The sequence below is a fragment of the Zophobas morio genome, unplaced genomic scaffold (genome assembly GCF_036711695.1).
Source record: "Zophobas morio isolate AGI-343-1 ecotype UQ-CSIRO unplaced genomic scaffold, CSIRO_AGI_Zmor_V1 ptg000044l, whole genome shotgun sequence".
Taxonomy (NCBI): Eukaryota; Metazoa; Arthropoda; class Insecta; order Coleoptera; family Tenebrionidae; genus Zophobas; species Zophobas morio.
In genome coordinates, this window is record NW_026972149.1 from 2880313 (window position 1) to 2902493 (window position 22181).

Consider the following 22181-nt stretch of genomic DNA (forward strand, 5'->3'; position numbering starts at 1 on the left):
GATGCAGTTGGCGAATTTCGTAATGTGTCTAAGATCGGGGATTCGTATGAGCGATTTTGGAAGTGTAGGTACGTTCGAGTGGTTATCAATTTTTCAATATGCCGTGCATGTTCGTGGCATATGTAAATTGCGATTAGATAAAATTGGCACGATTGTATCTGTACGGTTGGAAGTACAGCACTCAAGTTATAAAATTATCATAGAAAAACCATAACGTTCCAAAAAGACGCAGTCCTCACATTCTCCGGAGCAGAATATTCCGGCGCATGTGGGACCCGTCGTGTGCATCACATTACAGCCGTTTATTTTATTTTATGCGGAAATCTGTAGGGATGAATAATTTGCTTGAACCCTTTGTTGCGGGTGGGACATACCTCCGTTCAGAACCGCCTATCCCGACGCTCGAACTCCGCCTACACACCTATTCATTTGAGCGTCTCGACGCTCCTCCGGCCGTGGGCGCAGGCGCCCGTCCGGCTGAAAGTTTCGAAGAAACCGGCATCCACGTCGTCGAAAAAGCGCGACGACCTGGACGCCGGGGCCGGCGGCGGGCGCCGCTTCCCGGACGTCCGCGTCGTCGAGGGCCCGTTCCGGCGCCTCGGCGCCGCGGCGGACTGGTTGGCCGGTGGGCCGGGCGCGTCATTAAGAAAAAGTGCGAGTTGATCGTTTTTTGAGGGCATAAGCCGTTTGCGCGGTGAGCGCATGCAAGGGGTGGCGCGTTTCTACCCCGTCTTAGTTCGCACCGCCGCCACTCGCGCCCGCCGACTCCGGAGCCAGTCGTTAGTCGTTGCCGGGCGTTCACGTCGACCGGCTGCCGCGTCGCTGCCGGCTCCGAGCGCTCAGTCACGTTGCCGCTCACGCTCGTCATGCTCACGCCGCTCTAATCGGTCCGCGAAAATTCGAACCTATGACGATGGACTTTCAGAGTGCCATGGAGACTTTCGCTGAAGCCTGGGTCGCCGCCAACGCCAAGGGTGCTCCACTAGCCGACGTCGCCACGCAGGTACATTCCGCCCGAGTCCAGCCGCTAATTAGCGAATTAGCGGGATCGCATGCCGACCGCCGAGGTGGATGCGTTGCCAATTAAGGGTTCTTGCGTGCACTTGCACGCGCGTAAAAACGATTATTTATTAACGTCGTTAAATTCGCGATCGCCCGCCGAATATTCGCCGCTCGTTAATCTGCCCATCCGCCGCTGAATAATCATTACGGCCCGGATTCGATCTGTTTCCCGGAATATCCCGTTAATCCCGGATTTAGCAAATGCCGGATTAGCCGAGCGGGATAAAAGTGCCGATCGGGAATCGATAAAATTGATGGCCCTCATCCTAGTACGCCCGTTTTGATGTTCGCGAAAATTACAAAAAAAAAAAAAAATTGTACCACGAGTCGGGAGCGAAATACGACTCGGGTCACTCAATATGTATCATAATTATTTTTACTTTGATTTTAATTAGGTGGTAATGGCAAACAAGTTAGAATAGGCTTAATTAAGACGTCATTGCTAGTTATTTATACATTACAATGTATGACCTGCATGTTGTATAATTTGTGAAGATATTATTCCTCATTTATTTATAATTACCAGTGCATTAACGTATTCTGCACGCTTTATTTAAAAACGATTTTTGTCAAAGCTGATTGGGAGTTATGCAAAGTGTGCGCTGTTGCGGATGGGATTTTAATTGGTTGCTGAGATACGTATGAACAAGGTTTTTTGTAATGATTATACGCTCCATTATCAGTTTGTTTTTAAATGTTTTATTAGATTATAAATCAAAAACTCGTAGGGATATATCACGAGATAAACTAACAAATTTCATACAGTAGAAGAAACTTGGCAAAAATATCACGACACTACGTACGTCCCAAATGGTGTAATAAAACTGTGATCACTACAAGTTTACAATCACATTGTTACAGCTAATCACATTAGAAATAACCTGCTCTTGCATTACCAATATCACTAACAGTATTAGGCGCCGACTAAAAAATGTTTTGTTTTGCTGTTATAATAGACATTCCCATTGTGAATTTTACCTGAATCAGGTACCTGGGAGGGACCGGACCCATAAGGTTGTCATTAAATAAAGCATTAACTTTATGACTAATAGGTTTACACTAATCGTTTTCTTTCCCTAATCTCGTAGAGCATCGGAGCCGGCGACTTCCACAATTTAAAAATACTTTACAACTGGTTTCTAAATGGTTTTCAAATAAAATTCGCCGTTATCTTCTATGGGCGATTGTAAATTTTATAATAGTAAACTTTTCCGGTTTTATTGCCTTCCTTCCTTTCCGAGGGCCGATAAGTTTCGTCCTTAATCCGGGTTGACCGGTAATGGGGATTACAGCTCACCTTGAAACTTTAAAGCTTCGACGTATACCTGCTTTTTAGATTTTTGTTTTACAACGTCTTGCATTAATTGGCAGTCAAAATACGAATCAAGTGGCCGCTTTTAAATAACTATTTATTCGATAAAGTTTACACGATAAATCCCTGCCGTGTTTGTTATCCAATATACAAAACCGTGATTTAGTAAATATTAACTGAGAGATAAAAATTGTTTTTAAGGGCCTAATCACCGCCGCGTTATTGATTATCGCGCTAATACGCTTTCGATGCGAATTTAATAACATTTTTTAACGCACCGCCCGATTTCCAGAAACACATAAGACGTGCTAGTGTCATCTTGGATGAATTCGTTACCAGCTGCTTAGATTAATAATAACTAAATCCACTTCGATAAGATAGTAAAGTACGCGCTCTGTTCGGCGCCGCGCACGAAATCGTCATAAATAAATAATAAAATTGTTCCCTGTAAGCAAACCGTTTTATTAGTATCGTGAAAGCGAGGGTGGTTTGAATAGGGTGCTACAGGTGGGAAACACAGGTAAAAACATCATGTCCTTCCGGGCGTTACACATGAAAGGTTGCACCGGTCCTCTCGTACCGGTCATTCCACGAAATTATATTTTAAAACAGGACTACCGTGTCAATTGCCTCATATTTATATCCCTTTAAACTGGTTGTACGTAGTTAATTTATTTGGGTACGTATAACGCATTAATTAGCACTGATACGTCGTCGAGACCCCGACAATAAAACACAATTGTCAGGTGTTAGCGTTGCGTTTCCGAAGCTTTCATGTCGCTTGCGACTTTTTATAAATAGCATAAACTACGAGCTTTCGTCTTCCGGTGCAGAACGATGTGAGGTCAGTTGCGGGAAGAACGGTCGTAATTTTGTGGCACATGAAAGGGTTATAGAAATGTTTTTAGTTTTTTGTTTAGAGTTTTCCTCGAAAACGGTTTTATTGTCGCCAGTCGTTTTTTTTTTAATTATTTAATATTGCAATTTGTGATCCTGCGACGTTGCATTCTCTCGGAGGAAGAATTTACGATTTTTCTTTGGGTCAATGTTGAAAACGAATAGCGCGAAAGCTATAAAAAGCTCACTGTGACAACGACTGATAATCCAGAATTTTTTTGAAATTGGAACGGATTTGTTAACATTGGTGTGGTAGTTTGAAATTATTTGTCCAAGCAATTGCGACAAACAAAGCGGCGGAAACATGAAACATGTGTTTTCGTAGTCTACGAGCTGTGAAGTGGCAAGAAAGCATGTATGTATGTAACGAGACGTTTATAAAAAGTCCCCATTACAAATACTCCTTTTAGCTATTTGGAAAGTAAACAGTGTGAAATTGTTCGTAATAGCCAAAATTTCAAAAATGTTAACAAAACAAAATTTACCTTTGAAATATTTTTTTATGAAAGTTGTGACGAAAGTCCGTACTGACAGAAGAACATCCAACAAAAAAATCTTTTAATAACTAAGTTAATTTTTTTAATTTTGAGCGGCATCTAGATCCCTTTATTCTATTAGATCGGATGCTGGCGTGTGCATAAATTACTTTCGTTTATTAAATTGCTGCAGTGGAGCCTACGTATTTTTTAATGAAGCAAATTACACTGTTTTAAATACAATGCGTGGAAAAAAATGTTTTTGCTAGAACTTCTGAATAAACTTATTTTTTGGAGTGATTTTAGTTTGGTTCGTTGCTTTTTCGATATTAAATTATTCATTTTAGTTTGTATGGGAAAATTAGAATAAAAAAATCGGATTCATTCAACACGCAAAACTGATGCCGTTTAATATGTAAGCTGTCCGTAATGCACCCATAACCGGATGTGTTAAAAAAATATAAAATTGGGCCTGGTCTCATTTTCCGTGCTTGCAACGGCGACAGACAGTGATATTTCAGTGCGCAGCACGTGCGTTTCCCCACTATTGCACTAATATTAAAAAGCAGAATTCTCAAAATTTTGATTGTTTTGTGGTAATTCTGTGTGTGCATCATTCAAAATGTCGCTAAAAAAAAATTGTATTACACGTTTCTACAGTTGCTTGTATCAAGTCAGCGTATAATTTGATTTCAGTAATCAAGAATACGAGTAATTTAATAAGTTAATTTTTCAACAAACTGATACTGTCTTCAATGTTTTGGAAAGTAAGTTCTTTTACAGATATTTTCAGAGCCAGTTGCAAACAATTTTAGGTAAATTACGCAAATTTATACGCAGTGAGCATCTTTTAACAAAATTTATGGAAAACTTGATATTGATACTTTACCGTCGAATTTGCCGAAATTCTTGATATTATATTTAATTAAATTCAAATTAGATTCATCACCTTCTCAAGTCATGAGCCACCCCGGAAACGGAACTGAATTAAAAAAATCCGTTTCTTTGAAAAATTATAAAATTGATTTTGCGATTTTTGTTTTGTGGTAACCTCTATAAAGTAAAAATCTAAAGGGAAAAAGTCCCCTCAGTAATAATAGCATGCTTAACTTCTAGTGTTTATGTTTATACTTCCAAAAACTCGACGATTAGCACGGTCAACGGATCAGAGACGACGGACAGCTCGGAAATCTTATTATTCTTTCCATTTTATTTATTTTCATAGTTATTGCCTTTTTCATTTATTTTTTACTTCATTTGTTGAAAATGTGCTATTAATTTCTCAAACTTCTGAAGCGATTACCTTCAATGTGGCTTGATATCACCATATAGGTGTTGGATGTTAATAAAAATTGGTCTATTAATTCCCTCCATGAAATCGATGACATCATTTTAATTAAACCTGGCCCCAAATGTACATAATCCTTGGCCTATTTTTAAATAATCCACCTTTGATTTTAACTATGTACTTTTCTAGAAAATTGGTTACATCACTTAGTAGTTAAATCTATTTTAAACCCATACTCTTAAATATTACTTTACTTATAATTTAATATTCCATCACCACTTACGCATATCTCAACAAAATTGATTAAAATATATTCTCACTCAAAAAATTAGGCACATCAAATATATAATTTCACGATTAGTTCATTCACTATATTCCGGAAAATGAAATAAATGTGTAAAGATTACGCCGACAGCTTGCAAAAGCCGGTATTGTTTGTGCTTCAACCGCAAGGAAGTTCGTTATAAATAACTTAGTATTTCTCTTTCTAAGCACTTTTTATTTCCCGAGCGGCAGCTAAGGAAGTATAGTACTCGAGTCCATCCAGTACGTTAAAAGTAGTCTCCCGTTTCCGTCTGTCTGTCTGGTGTTTGTATCCATTTTTATTAAACTAATCTCCGAAACTACTGGACCGATTGTTGTCAAATTTTTATCCATGTTGATGACTTCATTACAAATTTTTTATTGGTCAAATTAATAACGAGTCACCCCATTTCCTCGAAAGTGTGAAAAACACGTAATAATAATAATGATAAAATAAGAATTTTAATATTCAGAATATTTTGTTCGATTGTGGATTAATTAATAATTTTAGTTTTGTGTTTTGAGAAGACAAACGCATTTTTACGTAACGTTCTTTCGATGTATAAACATAAATAAATACTTCAGCGTCAGATTGCTCTTAGTGCTGAGGGGCAAGGGGGGTTATTTATGCCTCTCGTTTTTACTTTGTCAGCATGGTAAAGTGTTAATCAAAATTTCTCTGTTAAAAAAATTTATGACGTCATCTCAAAATTTTGCCGAATAAATTCTACCCAAAATGTGATGAGTTTTTACTTGTGACATTCATATTTTTTAATCAGGAACGGTTCACTCCATTTTCCCAGAAAATTTTAGTTTCATTGTACTTTAGGTGCGAGGACCAATTTTTTTGCTCGTATTTTAGTTTCACTTGTTGAATCTGTCGCTGCTCCTGAAAAACACTATCCTTAAACGCTGTATGTGTTTTTATATCAGAAATGCTTGTTCAAGCAATATTAGTTTTATAATGTGGAATATTATTGCAATATATTTGGTAATTAAAGTTGACCTCGACGTGCATAGGGATAATGCGCTAAATGAGACCACAAAACTATGATCTAGAGCTGTCACTATCATCAAATTATATTATTTCAGAAGTGGGCTTGCGTCAAGCTTATATTTTATAGTAATTGTTATTATATTTTCGGATAATACCTAATAATAACGCGTATTTTGGAATACAGCATCAATTTTAATCTATGTCGTTTGCAATTAATGTTGAATATTTTGCACAAATAATGTAATATTCTTCGATTATCTCAGTGCGTAATTACAATCTTTTAACCTTAGATTTTTTTTAAGTCTTAACTCTAAAACTAAACTGAACAATATTTACTTTCAAAAAAAAAATATATGGTGTGTCCATCGTATAAAAAATAAATAAAGAATTTACAAAGTTTTAAATACAACGTGAACATTTCCAATGTTCCAGAAAATTATTTTTTCAATACAGAAATACAAAATTTGAACAAGTTTTATACAAATAGATGTATGTATTTAAAAAAATTTTACATATTCAAAAAATTAAAATATAAGATAAATTTTATCGCAGATTCTTCGTTCATCGCCAACTTGTTTCCTATACAGACGACAATTTGCCAGTAGTTTTGAACAAACAATTGAAATAAAAGCATTTAGTGTTTATTCTTTCCCGCCAGAACTTTGATGACGTCATCTGATATAAATGATAATCTCTCTGAAACTGTTACAAACCTATACGTTGAGAAGTTATGATTAATATTTTTTTGAAAAATTTTTGATGTTTTTTTATTTTGAAAATATTTAGTTTGCAACCGTTGTCAAATTAGTTATGTATTTTCTATATCATTTCTAGTTTTCACGAACACATTTTTTCTGAAGTCATTAGATAGTAATTGATTCCGATTGTCAACAAACACGAATCCATTCTACAGTTCCAGTGGGCTTTGAATCTGATAGCAATTAACTAATAGAAACAAATAATCTCTATGGTATTTCACCGAACCAATAATACTCCTAATACATATTCGCTTGATTTTATCTTTTATCATCAACACAAAGCATTAAATCTGCACTTAAATCCGCTATAGTTTTTATTTTGTAGATATCATTCAGTGCATTTTATTATCATACAGATTATTGTTTGCATTACAAATAGCCACATTCTTGTAAAGTACATACATTATAGTCTAGAAAATAACATAAATTATACAAAAGAAATAAAACTTTTGTAAGGAGATGCATCTGTCGTCACAGTTCATAAACTTATGTCACTGACAAGTGGAAAGTCGAAAGTTATTGACAGCGTCGTCACGTAATTTTGCGATTTATTGACAGTTGATATGAAATCGTCCAGTTCCGAACATCACTTACATTTTTATCACAACTACGATAAAAGCTAAGTTTAATGTGAATTTGAGCGGTATCCGAAGATAGTCACATGTCACCGGCGCATAGAGTTTTGTGCATACATTTGTAAAGTTTTTAAAATTTTGATGTCTTGCTACCATTCAATAATGTTATAGAACAATATAAAACACAGAAATTGCATAAGTATGAATAATTAAGTAAGTTTTTCTCGCAACCACATTTTCTTGTTTCTTTGACGTTTCTCTCACTTTCCCGCATCCGTTTCACCAGAAGCAAGAGAAATTTTGAACGAATCCCGCCGATACAAAAATTTTCAGAATGATAGAATATTCTAGTACCACTTCCAGTTAGCCTAATTGGATAAGTATATTCCGGTCATGATGGGTATATCTTGAAGTAGAGCATTTAAGGGAGAAGTCAATTGTGATGAATGGATGGTGGTCGGCTGATGGCCGGTGCATTAATGCGGCTGAAGGCAGTGGCACATCGTTAAACTGGACGGCGCGGTGTAGTAGTAAGGAGAAGAGTGCAGGGTGCATCATAATGGGCTAGAAGATCGAAACATTGAGAGAGTACCATCACCATCGGCAGTAACCCTGTGCAGTTTCGGCAGCCACGATAGTCTGCCAGGTCGATGCTCCTATTCTGGCCCTGCATACTTACACAACTGCTGGCACTTTTTGCGCACTGTTTCGTAGAAGTTAAGCTATAGCCGTCCTGTCACTCACTCTTGTACCAAAAATGAACCAGATTCCTTACGTCTGCAATCTGATTTTCGCCACCACTACAGCGACTGTGCGCAGCAATTCTCACACCGATTCATGTATTATTTTCCAGTACAACTTTTGGTTAATATCGACTATGCAGAAAAATCATTTTTAGGTTAGAATTAGTCCGCCAACCGCGAGAATGTCTAGTTTTCCAGACTAATACACACATCGACGCTCCACCGATTAAAGGAATAATCCTAGTAATGCGATTTTCACACATACTACCGCTTAAGACGTTAGACGGTAAAGTTACACCGTCCCAATGTGGCCTGGCCTACTATGCCCGAAATTGTTATTCGTATCGATAGAATTTCATGCCACAAACTACAAACAATCGTCTTTTTTGTGTTTTCTTAGATTTTAATAACTTTCATCATAACTTCACAGACGGTTTATTCCATGATATTGTTTAATTTTTGTCCGCCAGAGAAACGTTAGGTCAGTAAAAAATTCTTTCAATTGGCAGTTAGTAGAAAAGGTCAATATCCAGACACTTCGCGTAGTCCTGACCCAAATCTAGTCAAGCATGTCGGGTGTGATTGAGGGAAAACACTGGCGTGTTGTTCAATTCCTTTTGACCTTGGCAAGGATAAAAAGATAAATGGTTTGATGGATTTTTTGGGGAAACGTGTGAGGCAAAAGTTGTTTTGTATCATAAGTGTGTGGGTTGGTTGTTTACGAGGGTCGTGTGTTCATGACTACTAATTCGGAGGAAATTAGGCTCAGGCTTGAATGCGAACCCTTCGCTGATTAATTCACTATTAGTTGCACCAATGCAGCCTGTATGCTCCCCGACGGTTGCGTATCTCGCGACATAAAACTGTCACCTTAATAACGCGTACACGTACGACACCTGTAGGTTTATAAACTGACGTTTATACAATTCTGATTCGCCGCACTAATTAAGTCTTATCTTCAACAAAAATTGTATTATTTAGGAAAGGTGAAGCGGAATAAGTTTACTATCACTATTATTATTGTTGGTTATCCACGACGGATTAGCGGATTCCATGGATTGAAGGCATTAAAACTGTTTTACTTTTTTGTGAACTGCAAAATTCTATTACCTTTTTCATTAATCTGTGGTTGATGATTCTGTTATTAAAATCTGTAACTTGTGTATATCAGATTACGTTTCTCATTTAAATTTATTTTAAGACTCGACAAGGAGACAGCACGAACTGACCCTTCACCTATTTAAAAAATACGTGGCTCAAATTGTAGTTAACGTAGGTGCAAGGTTTTCTCTTAATAATTTTGACACGGTAGAAAACAAAATGAATGTTAATTTTTTCCCAAAAATATATTGTTGCAGAAATTAAGAGAGATAGAACTGTGTTAGGCGATTACCATACCGATTGCAAGAAGTCTGATGGTTGTAATGTACATTAGAGCCGTAGAGGTTTTTGTTTTTAAATTAACGCGGATTAGAAATTGCAGGGGAGATTTATTTGAGCAAGTAATGATGGAGTGGTAGAAGTTCATGAGCTTATTTAATTCTGAAGACTGAGAATACGGCTTAAAAAACCGGCACACAAATGCTTGTTATATGCGGATTAAGGGAATTATGAGTCATGCAGATTTAGTTAGATCTTCTTAGATCTGAGTCGGCTGTTTTGTAGAAAGTGCATTGGTTAGGGGAGAAGAATGAGCGCGATAGGGTTATCGAGGCCCCTCATTTCTCTCCAGTGGTGGCTTGTCGAACGTCTGACAAATATAACGTTCAGGAATTCAGATGCTTTTTGACCCCACTTAACCCAGATTAAACGCGGTCGCAATAGACTAGTCAACCGGCCAGATTTGTACGTTGTTCATGCAAGAGTTAATCGTTTGATTTATTTGTTGTAGAGCCAGGCGTTAGCGCTGACGAGGACCTGCAAAACTCCGTCTCCTCCGAGCACGACTCCCGCCGCCACCGGCCGCTCCAGCCGGGAATCCGCGGAGCGCGTCGCCACCCCCACGCAGCCCCGCACGCCTCCGGAGAGCACCGTGTCCCCGCCGTCCGTCAAAGAGGAGTTCGACGCGGCCAAGACCTCGACAGGTAGGGGCACGCGAATTAAGCCGGACAGACGCGTACGGTGAGCATTTTCCCGTGAGACGAGTCAACGCTACCGTGGTTCGCAAAACGCAGGGACCAGCACGCGGTAGACGATCGCCAAAGGGTTCACTCGCGGGGTGGGAGAACCGTGTCTTTGATCCTGCACTTTTCTAACAGGTTGACGGTGTCTCGGCCGAAAATGTTCAGCGTACGTGGGCTAAGAATCGCCGCCGCGCTAGGCGGCTTATCCGCGCCCGGCGAGGTTACCGGCCGCCGCCCTTCGCCCCGCTCGTCGGTCGGATTGAAGCGGATTGTGCGGCGTTAAGCAGATTATCTGCTCATGATTGATGAAACGGCTGCAGCCCGGTACACCCCGACCCAAAAACATTCAGCGGTCGGATCAGGTATGCAGTCTGCCCATATGCCATACAGACACATCGACGGGATAGTAGCGAGCCGACTAGCAATGGTAGGCCAGTTAAAGCTGGATTAAGCTGAAGGTAGGGAATTAGAGGAAGCTGGGATTAGAGGGACTCTGGCCTCCTCCTGCTTCGAGACGGGAAGTAGGGGATTAAGCCCGCGCAGGATTAACATTCACGAGGGATCAAATATAAAAGAAAAATTGAAAACATAACACTCAAATTTATTACTAATGCTTCCATGCAACGTTCCATCTATTCACTCACCTACATTTACCTCACACAACGCATTTCAACACTTTTAAATCGTACGAACTCACGCTATTCATACACCACTACCTTCACAACAGTTCCTAAAACTTTACATTAGTTTACATGAATACAAACGCTCTTTCTCAATTCGCTTACGTTATTTACAAACAAAAAAATACTCCTTAAACACGACCAAAATCACCGCTGCTCGTAAAATTTTTCAACAAAATTCTTGCATCTCTTGATCACTTAAGATTACTTATAGAGCTTCCAAGCTGATTTCGTCATTGAAGTAATCCAATCTATGCGAAATGACATTACCAATCACACCATGACTATCGATAAGATAAAAATAAATAAGACCGCCTTAGTCAAACTAATCCACATTCTATAAATATAAAGTTAATCAGATTCAACTTCTTAACTTAATATAGTCAAAATGCAAAACTTGCCGAATTACCATCAAAATAAAATTACAATATTTAAATTCGAATTTTTCAATCTACAAAAATATAAATTAGAAAAAAGAAAAAATTGAGTAATATTTGAAGAAAACACAGTTGGTTGTAAGTACTACCAAGTAAATATTAATTTTTTAATTGTCAGAACTCGTTGACAATTTGAATAAAAAGCAATATACATCTATAAACGATCTAGACTGTTTCTCTCTGTCTTTTGGGGAAATATTTTCATAGCAAAGCAAGTTTCAAAACACAAACATAAGTCGGTTTTTTACGGTTATTACGGATTAAACAAGCTTAGCGTGTTGCCAATGCTTTAACAACACCTGCAAATGTCAAAAACCAATTCAGCTGCAACGTTTAGGGTATTTATTCAGCATAAAGCGGGTTTATCCCAAAATGCAGATTTAATATAGAAGAAACACAGTGATTTATCGCTGTAATGCTGAGTCGTATTTGCAATACGATAAATAATGGAGACATAGATTATTTATTACTTTATCCCATGAAAAAATCTTAACATTTCTGTACTGTCATTGTTTAAACCTCTTTATGTCACTAGAAAAGGTACAAGATTTATAACACACTTTTGATGCACATGACTCACACGTATCTTTGTTCTGGAATTTAATGTCATAATACACTAATAATAATAAAGCTTATCATTAGAATATTATTGATAATGCTAATGCGATATTCGGTTTAGTTTTGCTAATGATATAGGATATTTGTACTCAAAATGTTGAAAGCTCAGCAAACACGATTAATTGAATACACAAGATTTTTTAAGGTTCGTGTCAGAAACTGAAATTTTGACTTATACAAGTCGTCCAAGTCAAGTGCGCAAACGATTAACCATCACTGCAATTTTCAGTTGAGGAATACCCAATGATAACTAAAAATTCCAAAAACACACACATTTTCTTTACAAACTAACGACCTGTATGAGAAAAACCTGAACCCTCACTGAATAAAGAAATGTCATCGCTTACGGCAATGATAATTAATATTTCGCCAATTTAACTAATTTCCAAAGTCCGCTGCGGTTTCTCTCAGTTGTTCCAAGAATGAAACAGCGGCGTTCATTGAACACAACGGCAATCTTTTTCGGATTACGAGAAAAGCTGAAAAAGTGCGAGTGTAAAAAAGCTTTGTCTCTGTAAACACGAATGTGGTCTAATGAATAAAATTTAAGGAGCGAAGTCAGTGAAGCGTATGTTATATAAAACGTGCAGAAAGTAGTGCATTCCTGGAGAGCGACGATAACACGCACCAATGGCTAAACTTAATCCCTAGCCGAATTAATCCGTATATTATTGGGATTAGAGGAAGAAGCGAACAGGTTTGTAGTTGTATTCATAGTGGGCGCGTATGGCGTGCAGCCTCAACATATCGGCGGATTAGCGGTCCGTCTGATCCAGGCTTAGGTGTCGCCAAGGTGATCTGTCCTTTCTAGTCGCATCGCAATCTGCCAACCGGTATTATAACATCGAAACGAAATAATTAATCCCGGCTGTTGCAACGATCACATGAACGGGATATACAGGCTGAGGGACAGTGGCGGCCCGCCAGGGTAGGCAGAGCAGACCAGTAGGAGACCCTGCATACAGTTGATCTGGTTAATAGTTTGTTGTAAACAGCAACTCGGGCATTCATTGCATTTGTTAACAATAAGAAGGATACGTTAACTCCATCTTTTACGTGCGGGCCATGATCATCGTTATAGCAAAGCAAAAGCTGTAAGAATTAAGGACCATAAAGAGGATCATGCGCTTTCTATTTGGTGAAATTCCATCACAAGAAAAATTTTTGATAACTTGAGTTTGAAGCTTTTGCGAAAGCTCCGCTTTGATACCTGTTGTACAGTTTTATCCACAATAGCTAATACTGTTTCTTACGTTACCTTGTTAACTATTGTCGTACACATACTTGTATATTGTTTTCGAGCATATTCGGGCATTGTATGTTCCAGCATTGTCACGATTGTATTTTTTTAAACCCGGTGATTTTTCACAAAATGTTGGATTAAAGGCAGCAATGAAGGTCTAAATTCATTTGGCGACCCGTACACAACGCGAGCAGCCGCCACTGAGGGCTGTGGGAAGTGCACGTGGCCGGGTTTATCGGATCCAGCCTAATCCGGGCGAAAGCGATCTGCGATCGCCGGACTCGGCCGAAAGGAGACAGATGAGTGATTCGAGGAGATAAGCACGAGCCGGATTAGGACTGCATCGGCTGCATGTGCGTTGCATTCGCTCCGACTAAAACCAATGGATATTCGGCTCGAACACCGACTGGATTGAAGGGGATCAACAACGGAAACAGATAAACGTCCGGCGGGGAGCGCGGGCGGATTACCGACACTGTGATAGTGCACATCCGCCTTCGAAATGATATATTCATTAAGAATATTTCGTTGGCTTCGCCTCACATTTTCCTAAGTAGCCAATAAACGATCAAAGAAATAATTAACTTGCCTCACTTTACATTCGGTCGCGGTTGGGACGTTAACGTGATTATTAATTTATATGGCTTTTACCAAAAATCCGATTACGGACAGATTTTCTTTTGTTTCTCTTCATTTTTCAATGGGTTTCTTAAAATTAAATACCGCTGTAAGACGCTCTTCAAACGAACGCGAAGCAAAAAGCTGCCCCCAAATCTTTTATCCTAGACTTAAACCTCTCGGGAGGCAATGACTCCAAAAACTGCTTAAACAAAACTCGTATTTTAACAAGTCGAACATTTTTTATATACACATATAATGATTCCAAATTTACTGAAATCTTAACGACCAATAGACAGTAAAAATAATTCCGAATACTCATTGGAAAAATTTTTGGCGTTATCTGTAGATGGTGTGGTCTGAACTATGAATACAGTTAGTTGTCTTGTCATTATCTGCTATGTTCAAATCTCCACAGATGTTAATAATCTGTTCGATTTTCCTTTGAATAACATTTTTAGAAAAACCTATAATTTTACGCAGTTCTCAATCTCCGTGTTATCGTCGTCATTGAAATGAAAACTAAGCTAATTAATTAAATTGTTTTATTTCTTCCATTGTTTAATACTACAAATCTCAAGCATTTACATTGATTGTCCTTACATTTTTACTACATTCTTAGCTTAGACTTTGCTGCAGTTAGCATTATTTTCCTTGTTATGATGTCAACGTACACCACGAAATTGATTTTTGAAATGTAAATATTGGATACATATTTTTACTCCAATACTTGTTTTACTTTTTATGATTCTACACTCCTTTCTTAAATACGCATTGCACTTCAACTAAATTTAAATTTTGCAGCCCGCAGCGACCTTCTTCCGACACAATTTTATCGAATCTTCTACCTCTATCTGTTTCTTCATCTTCAATATCATTCATAAAATATTAATTTACTTATATTATTGCTCACATTTACTCTCGTCTTCACCATTTCATTATTAAACCCCATTGCCATACAGTTTCAGCATGTTTCTTTTATATCTTTATCCATGTTAATAATGATGTAATCCCACGTAACAGAGGAGGTCAAATAAACGTAAATTTTATGTCCATTTTGAACAAAATAAAGTCGACTCCATAGGACGCATCATTTTTGGTTCGGTATCCAGGTATTTGCAGAAAATATTCGCAAATATACTAAAGATGGATGTACAGTAGACGTACAGATGAATAGTGTAAGGACTGTGCGTCAGATGTACAGATTTATGCGGACTTTACTGGTCGTGAAATGGACGTCTGTGTACGTTGTACGTCCTTGTCACGTGGGTTCTTATTTTCCTTCTCTATTCTGTGTCATTTTACTTATTAAGATCCCGGAGAGACTCCGCCTGATGGTAGGGTTATTACTGATTTATTTTTCCCCTAAACAAAAAGATGTTTATCTAGACGAGCTTTGTACCAGACTATGGCGCTTTCGCTCAAAATAAATGATACGATTTCATGAACTCCGTAACAAGTGAAGTAGGTAACAAAGATTTTTTTTTACATAGGCGTTAACCTTTGTCTAACCAATTTCGTAAATCGTTTTTAGAGTGGTAGAGTTGCGCTCGGACGAGATTTTTTTTGACGTTTTCGTGACAGAATTATTGAAGATTTTACGCCCGATCCTAATTGATGTTTGATGGTCCACCATTCACCGCTGTGATGATTGTTCTAAAATATTCATTATACCGTTTTTTTTGCGTTTCGTATTATGACAGTTTGAAAGGTGAAAATGATTGGTGAATTTACACCTGTGCTGGCTGCGCTAGTGCGGAAATGCTATCGATAAAAGGAGTTCGTGCCATCAACAAGCGATAAACCTATATGACACTAGCGTCAGGATGCCACCTGTTGTTGATTAAAACAGGTCATGTGTCGCATGTATGTAGTTCAGTATTGGGCACGATAGACGGCAAGAGACGACGACCTAATTAATGTTATCAATGGTAGATTCTTTTTGAACTGGAGCGAATCTGTTTAAAACAGTGTGTGACTCTACTTCGAAGATGTTTCGCAATCCAAGTGGCTCCTTTAAATCCTTATCGCAAATCCAGCATGAAATCGTATTAGCGCGCTAGCAGAGCAGGGCAGAGGACTTATTGTAAACAGTATTGCGGGTTCGAAGACCCTTTCGCACTCTCTAAACTGAACTTTACAGCCCTTCCGCGCCTCCCACTGTCGACTCTTTACAAGTTGCGCGAATTAAAACTTTAGACTAACAAGACTTAAGCTAATAAGAAAATGGATAGAAATAAGCTGTTGTGTAAGACGCTTTGGCCTCAACGACGCGCGCTGTTCCGGACGTGTCGACGGACGTTAGCAGCACGTTAGGTAAATTCAGCGCTTGAGCCAGGTATGTAGAAAAAAAACACAACTTGCACAAAGGGAGTATAACAACGGATTAAAGTAAACAGTAAGAAACCTCAATCCGAAACAAGCCTGCTTTGTGAAAGCATTACGCGGAAGAAGATTTTTCGTAATCTCTAATGAGTGGCCGAACGAAATCCTGCGTGCTTGTAGGGAATATCACGTAAAAATGTGCTTATCTGAACAATAGACTAGTCGATTCTCTAGTTCACAGAGACGGAGTGAATACTTGTTGACATAATCCTGATTGCGGTGGCGGTAACTTGGCTAAACTTCGCGACAACAGCGCAATCACCGGTGCTGAAACTATATGTCGCGACGCGGCTTTCAATCGAATTTTTCAGTGCATTACTGAAGGCTGAAATGCAATTAGACAACTTGGTTAAATCTGGGCATACCGACGAAGGGTGGTTAGTGCGAGGCCTCGACGACGTTCCGTAACATAGTTATTAGAGTTGGCCTTATTATTTATAAGGTTGCATTATTGATCAGCCAGACTAGAACAAAGGACCGGAAGGCAATATGAACCCCAGTTAAGACGCTGGTCAGCCCGCCTGGATTAGAGCCGGTGGGATTAGCGACTAGTGGACTATACACAGCGCGGTAAGCCGACAGGATTAGGTCCGGGCCGGATCCTGCAGCCGGATCCCTGAGATTTAGAGCTGAGTCGTTCGCCGTTCGCCGCATCTGCATCGTAAGACCGACCAAAACACCGCCTTAATAAAACGAAAATAACACACCGACTTACAAATTAAGACCTTTAACTGTTTCATACTACCAACGTCATATAGTAGTAGCGTCCTTTGTGTGGCAGCCGTGTAAGTAAGCTCAAGTCGAGCCAACTAATCCTTAAGACGCGCGGCTAGGTCTAGGTTGCTCCAGTTAAAGCTCTGTAATATGCAGAAACCTTCTTAACCTAACAAGATTAGCATAGACAGGGCGACCAGCAGGCCTAATACCGCCTCATCTTGGTTTATTACTTGCTACCGGTGCCTTCTATTACCGCAACTTTAATTCTGACCCGGTCGATGATCACCTCTGCTAAGTGCGTTATCGAGACTTAACGCATTTCAAACGCGCACAGGAAAACCGAACAAACTTTGTCATCTTTTAAGGTGAAAAGGAAATGAAGAAATCTTTACTATACCGCTACATTAACTGTCATCTCTACCCTGCTATCAATTGATCTGTCTGTCTTTCTTATCACTGGATACTTTTCCGCTTTACACGTTCCCATTAAATTCGCTATGGCTGAGGAGATTCCGCCCTTCCAGTATCGCGCGATCATCTGCCGTGTTGCTCTGCACTCTAACTGCTTCTGCTTACGTATTTATCTCTCCATCACGCCGAACACTTTTTAACTTTGACACTGACAGCTAACGGATCATTTGCCAACTTCACCAAGATACGAATAACTTGGAAATTGTAGTCCCTATCTTCTTACACCCCGTAGTCGTTCTTTTCATTGTAAGTAATTAATTAATTATTGTGTTTCAGCTAAGTCGCTGCCCGTTCATTGTATCGTCGAAGCGATTTGTACCTTGGAAGAAAACCGTTCCTTGCAACATAATGCTTGGAGACGAAGACCTATGGTCGAAACCGATAGCTACGTTATAATTCCTGTTGGAACTCCCTTTCATAGCCTTGTGCAAGCCGCCCTGCTTCGATTAGGCTATTCCGCTGACAGTGCAGCTGCCGCGAAAGGTTCCGTTATTATCAAAAATTGGAAGGCACTTAATTTTGAGCAAATATCTGATGATCCTCTGGTAACAGTCGGTGACATATTAGGAGAATTAACCACGATAGCTACGCTCAGAATCCAAGTATTTCGAGGAAGACCTGGAACGATAACTGACATTAAGGATAAACTTCTACGTTTCCTGCTTCTGCAATCACACGGACTGCTAATCTCTTCTGGATGTCCTCTCGATGAGGTACGTATACACCGTTCGGATTTGTTTATACCTTGTTTTGCCTATGCTAAAACAGGAATCTTGCTTTTCGAAGGAGAGCGGTTATGAGGCGCGCGTCTTAAGAATTAAACGGGAATGAATGTATTAAGGGTGCAGAGAATAGCAGTAACCTCGCTTTTAATAAGATTATGTAGCATTATTTCATGGTATTAATGAGATCAAAAGCCTTCTACATCCTACAGCACAGAGTAGATCTGAGCCCCACCCTACCAACAATGTCGTTTCTCTTCTTCAATTGATAAAATACAACAAACACTTACGGTGGGGTGAGTCGTGTTTAGAACCCAGTTCTATTTATTAGGGACGGATTATAGACGTGCAGTGCTCATTCACTGAATTTAGTGGCTCCTGATCCTTGTCCACAAAGCGAGATTCTGATTCAAAAATAAGTACAACGCCAGAAAGCGCTCGGCTAACGACGGCTTATAAATCATAACACTTGCGCCTTTCATTTGAATGTAGCTGAACCTAAGATAAATCCGGGAAAACATGGCTTCGAACGTCTGCTGTTAAGTACCCTAATCTCACCCTAAAAACCCATATGCAAAGACTTGCTTAAATTTACATTTAATATAAACTCAAACATCGCTCATAATTATATCGTATTTCGTACTTACCCTTAAATCTACCACTAATATGACCAAATCTCACAATAACGACATCGTTCTTTATTTTTTTTTGCGTTTTTATTTTTTCAGATCATCCTCTCCCAAATATGTCGCACGTCACCAAATTGCCCACCGTTACCCGAAATATCCGAAGAAATTCGACGAAAATTCGACCAGTGGTGGGCAACTCAATTCAGTCCCCAATCTCCTGCGGGAAGGTCCCAGTTTGGAGGTCCGTTTCCCAGCCAATATTCTGTTCCTCCGCAGGCATCAAAAGCAACCGAACGGTCGTTGTCAGAATCTGGACACCCGGCCATGCAAACAGTTCATAATCAATTCCCCACTCAAAAAACTCGAATGCGCACTAGTTTTGATCCTGAGTTAGAATTACCTAAGCTACAACGTTGGTTTACGGAAAATCAACATCCCAGCCGCCAGCAAATACAGCAGTATGTAAAGGAGCTGAACGGTCTTGAATCTAGACGCGGCCGCAAACCTCTGGACGTCAACAATGTCGTTTATTGGTTTAAGAACGCAAGAGCTGCCCAAAAACGCGCAGAAATAAGAAACGTGACTCCCGGATTATCCTGTCACCTCGCTGTAAATGGTTACAGCAATCACAGCCCAACCAATGGCACGGGCTTTTTAATTTCTGATGGTTACTTAAACTCGGAAAGGTTGACCGATCACAGATTGAAAAATAATTTATCAGTTCGGAGGGGTCCGCAAGCTTCGCATACTTCGGACGAATTTTCGAACGCGGGATCTGATTTAGAAGATGAAGATATGAGCGAAGTTCAACCTTCTAGTCCTTCGGTGCCACTTTCGCTGACAACCACACGCAAACACGACTCCAGAGAGAACAGTCCTCGACCGTCGACTCCTCCACCTCCTCCCAACATCCAAGTCAGTATATGGATATCTTCACTAATATTTGCAATATTATTCTAGTAATTTGTTTCAGGGCGACTTATGTAAAGTCGAACCCAAAGAAGAACCGATCAACTACCACTCGCCCGGCGACCACATAAACAACAATAAAATCAACCTTTCTGATATGGAGGAGGACGATCTTGAAACAGAACATGATAATAAAAGTCATTTTGACGGGAGCAATTTGACTTCGCCGGCAAGTAGACAAATAACTCAGCGTTACTCCAATTCTCCTGATGTAGATACTTCCCTGCTGTCACGCACTCCAAGTGATGGTATAGAACGATTAGCGGCTGGTTTTCCTCTTGTGCCAAATTCTATGTTTAGTCATAGTATAATGTATATGAGTCATTATATCCCTGGTTTGTCTCACACTGCAACGTCACCTCCTGGTTCTAGCGCTTTAGGAATGTCAAATCTGACGGCAGACGAACGTCGAAAACGTAACCGTACCTTTATAGATCCTGTTACTGAAGTACCGAGATTAGAGCAGTGGTTCTCCCTCAACACCCACCCATCTCATAATTTGATATTAAAATATACTGAAGAGTTGAACTGTATGCCTTATCGCCAAAAATTTCCACGCTTAGAACCAAAGAACGTTCAGTTTTGGTTTAAAAATCGTAGAGCTAAATGCAAAAGGTTGAAGATGTCGCTTTTCGACAGTCAGACGACGGGACAATATCACCACAGCGAGCGAGATTAGAATTTTCTTTTCACTGATATTCATGGTGTGATTTCTAACCTGTACTTAGACTGGTATCCTGATTTTCGTTGAATAGGTAATCAATAAAATTTTTAATAGGGGTAAGGCAACTTGGTATAGACAATAAAACGTTTGCTCTCTTATTGTCTATCTGAAACAAGTGGACGGTCAGAAATTGACGAACCTCGTTCTTACCTGAATACTCGTTGGTTTTAAATTTTTCTTTATGTATGCAACCAGTATTACGTTGTTAGTATGCTTGTAATGGTACTTGCGCGAACGCGATTCAAAGCAGTTGCAGGTACGACCCTTTTTAAAAATTTTATAATATATGTTGAATGATAATAATTGTACCAAAGATTGTTAATAAATTTGTATTATTGTAAACGAGAAGATTCGTTTTGTTGATAATAAAGACATGATTGTACAACATGCCATGTTACTTCCTTTTCTGTATCTTAATAATTGTCGTGTTGTAGCCAGTGGCCATGTCTATGTGAACGCAGTGTATTAAAATAAATACTCCATAATGTTTTCTTTACGCAGTTTATGTTTTTTATTACCTATAAAATATGTATGTAAATAAAAATAAATTTTTCCCATAATGTGAGGTTTTATTTATTGTTATAACAATTTACCCGAAGATCGTTTTTACGCGAGGATCTAATTGAAGTTAGTTGCCGTTATCTATTTTCTATTAGATGTGAGTAGGAGATCCTGTGAAATGTGCTGTGCTATCAGAAGAGAAGCTAAAATAGAGAACAGGTTGGATGTCTTTCAGATGTTTCAATTCATTAGATCAGATAGGTGACAATGGTAGGGTGTATGACAATAAGCTCGTCATCGAGCAAGTTTCCAAGTCTCCAGGAAACTACAGGCAGCCAGTGATAATCTATGTCACAGTCTTCAGATAGCGTTGTCCGCGTACAGCCGCTGTTAGCCGGTGTAAATACCCGACCACCCCAACTTGGCATACATTCAGATTTATCTCAACATCCACACTAGCAAAGCCGTTCCGGATCAAAGTTTTCTTGACGTTGCTGTTATAATACAGGTATCAGACTACTTAACTCTAAGCATTTTTAATTGGGAAAATCGGATTGGCTTCATTATCCCTATTCAAAATATAAGACAATCTTTCGTAAGGTTGCTCAAAACGAGAAATACTGCAATAAAACAATGACACAAAGCATTATTTACTAATTCTGATTTTATGCACAAATGAATTCTTCGAGTTGTGTTCGGGTAGTACTTACATAGTATGCGAACAAATATAATTGGGATGACTTCAGGTAAGAGAGAGAATGGGTGTATCGGGATTGGCAAGCTTAAGAAGTCGTGTTTTGTGCTTGTTCTTCGCTTTGTGAGTTCACCGTAAAGCTGTAGCTGCTTTATTAAGTTGCTATAGAAACGATGAAAGAGAAAATATAAGAAAAAAATGGAAAAGTCTGAGTAACAATTATATTCTTTCGCGACGGT

The 22181-nt window shown here is 39.0% G+C and overlaps 1 protein-coding gene across 3 annotated transcripts; it reads left to right on the top strand.

The window, feature by feature from the left end:
* The first annotated feature begins 797 nt into the window (after nucleotides 1–797).
* LOC135141492 (uncharacterized) lies at nucleotides 798–21134 on the top strand. 3 transcript variants are annotated; one of them, XM_064072629.1, is made up of 5 exons: nucleotides 798–1003; nucleotides 10303–10495; nucleotides 17980–18416; nucleotides 19154–19969; nucleotides 20028–21134. In XM_064072629.1, exons 1-5 carry the CDS (start codon nucleotides 908–910, stop codon nucleotides 20700–20702), a joined length of 2217 nt encoding a protein of 738 aa, XP_063928699.1. In that variant the 5' UTR covers nucleotides 798–907; the 3' UTR covers nucleotides 20703–21134. The 3 variants fall into 3 exon arrangements, with proteins under 3 accessions (XP_063928699.1, XP_063928700.1, XP_063928701.1); XM_064072630.1 differs by lacking the exon at nucleotides 10303–10495 and having other exon boundaries at nucleotides 929–1003; XM_064072631.1 differs by lacking the exons at nucleotides 798–1003; nucleotides 10303–10495 and adding an exon at nucleotides 10702–10992.
* Nucleotides 21135–22181: the final 1047 nt, after the last annotated feature.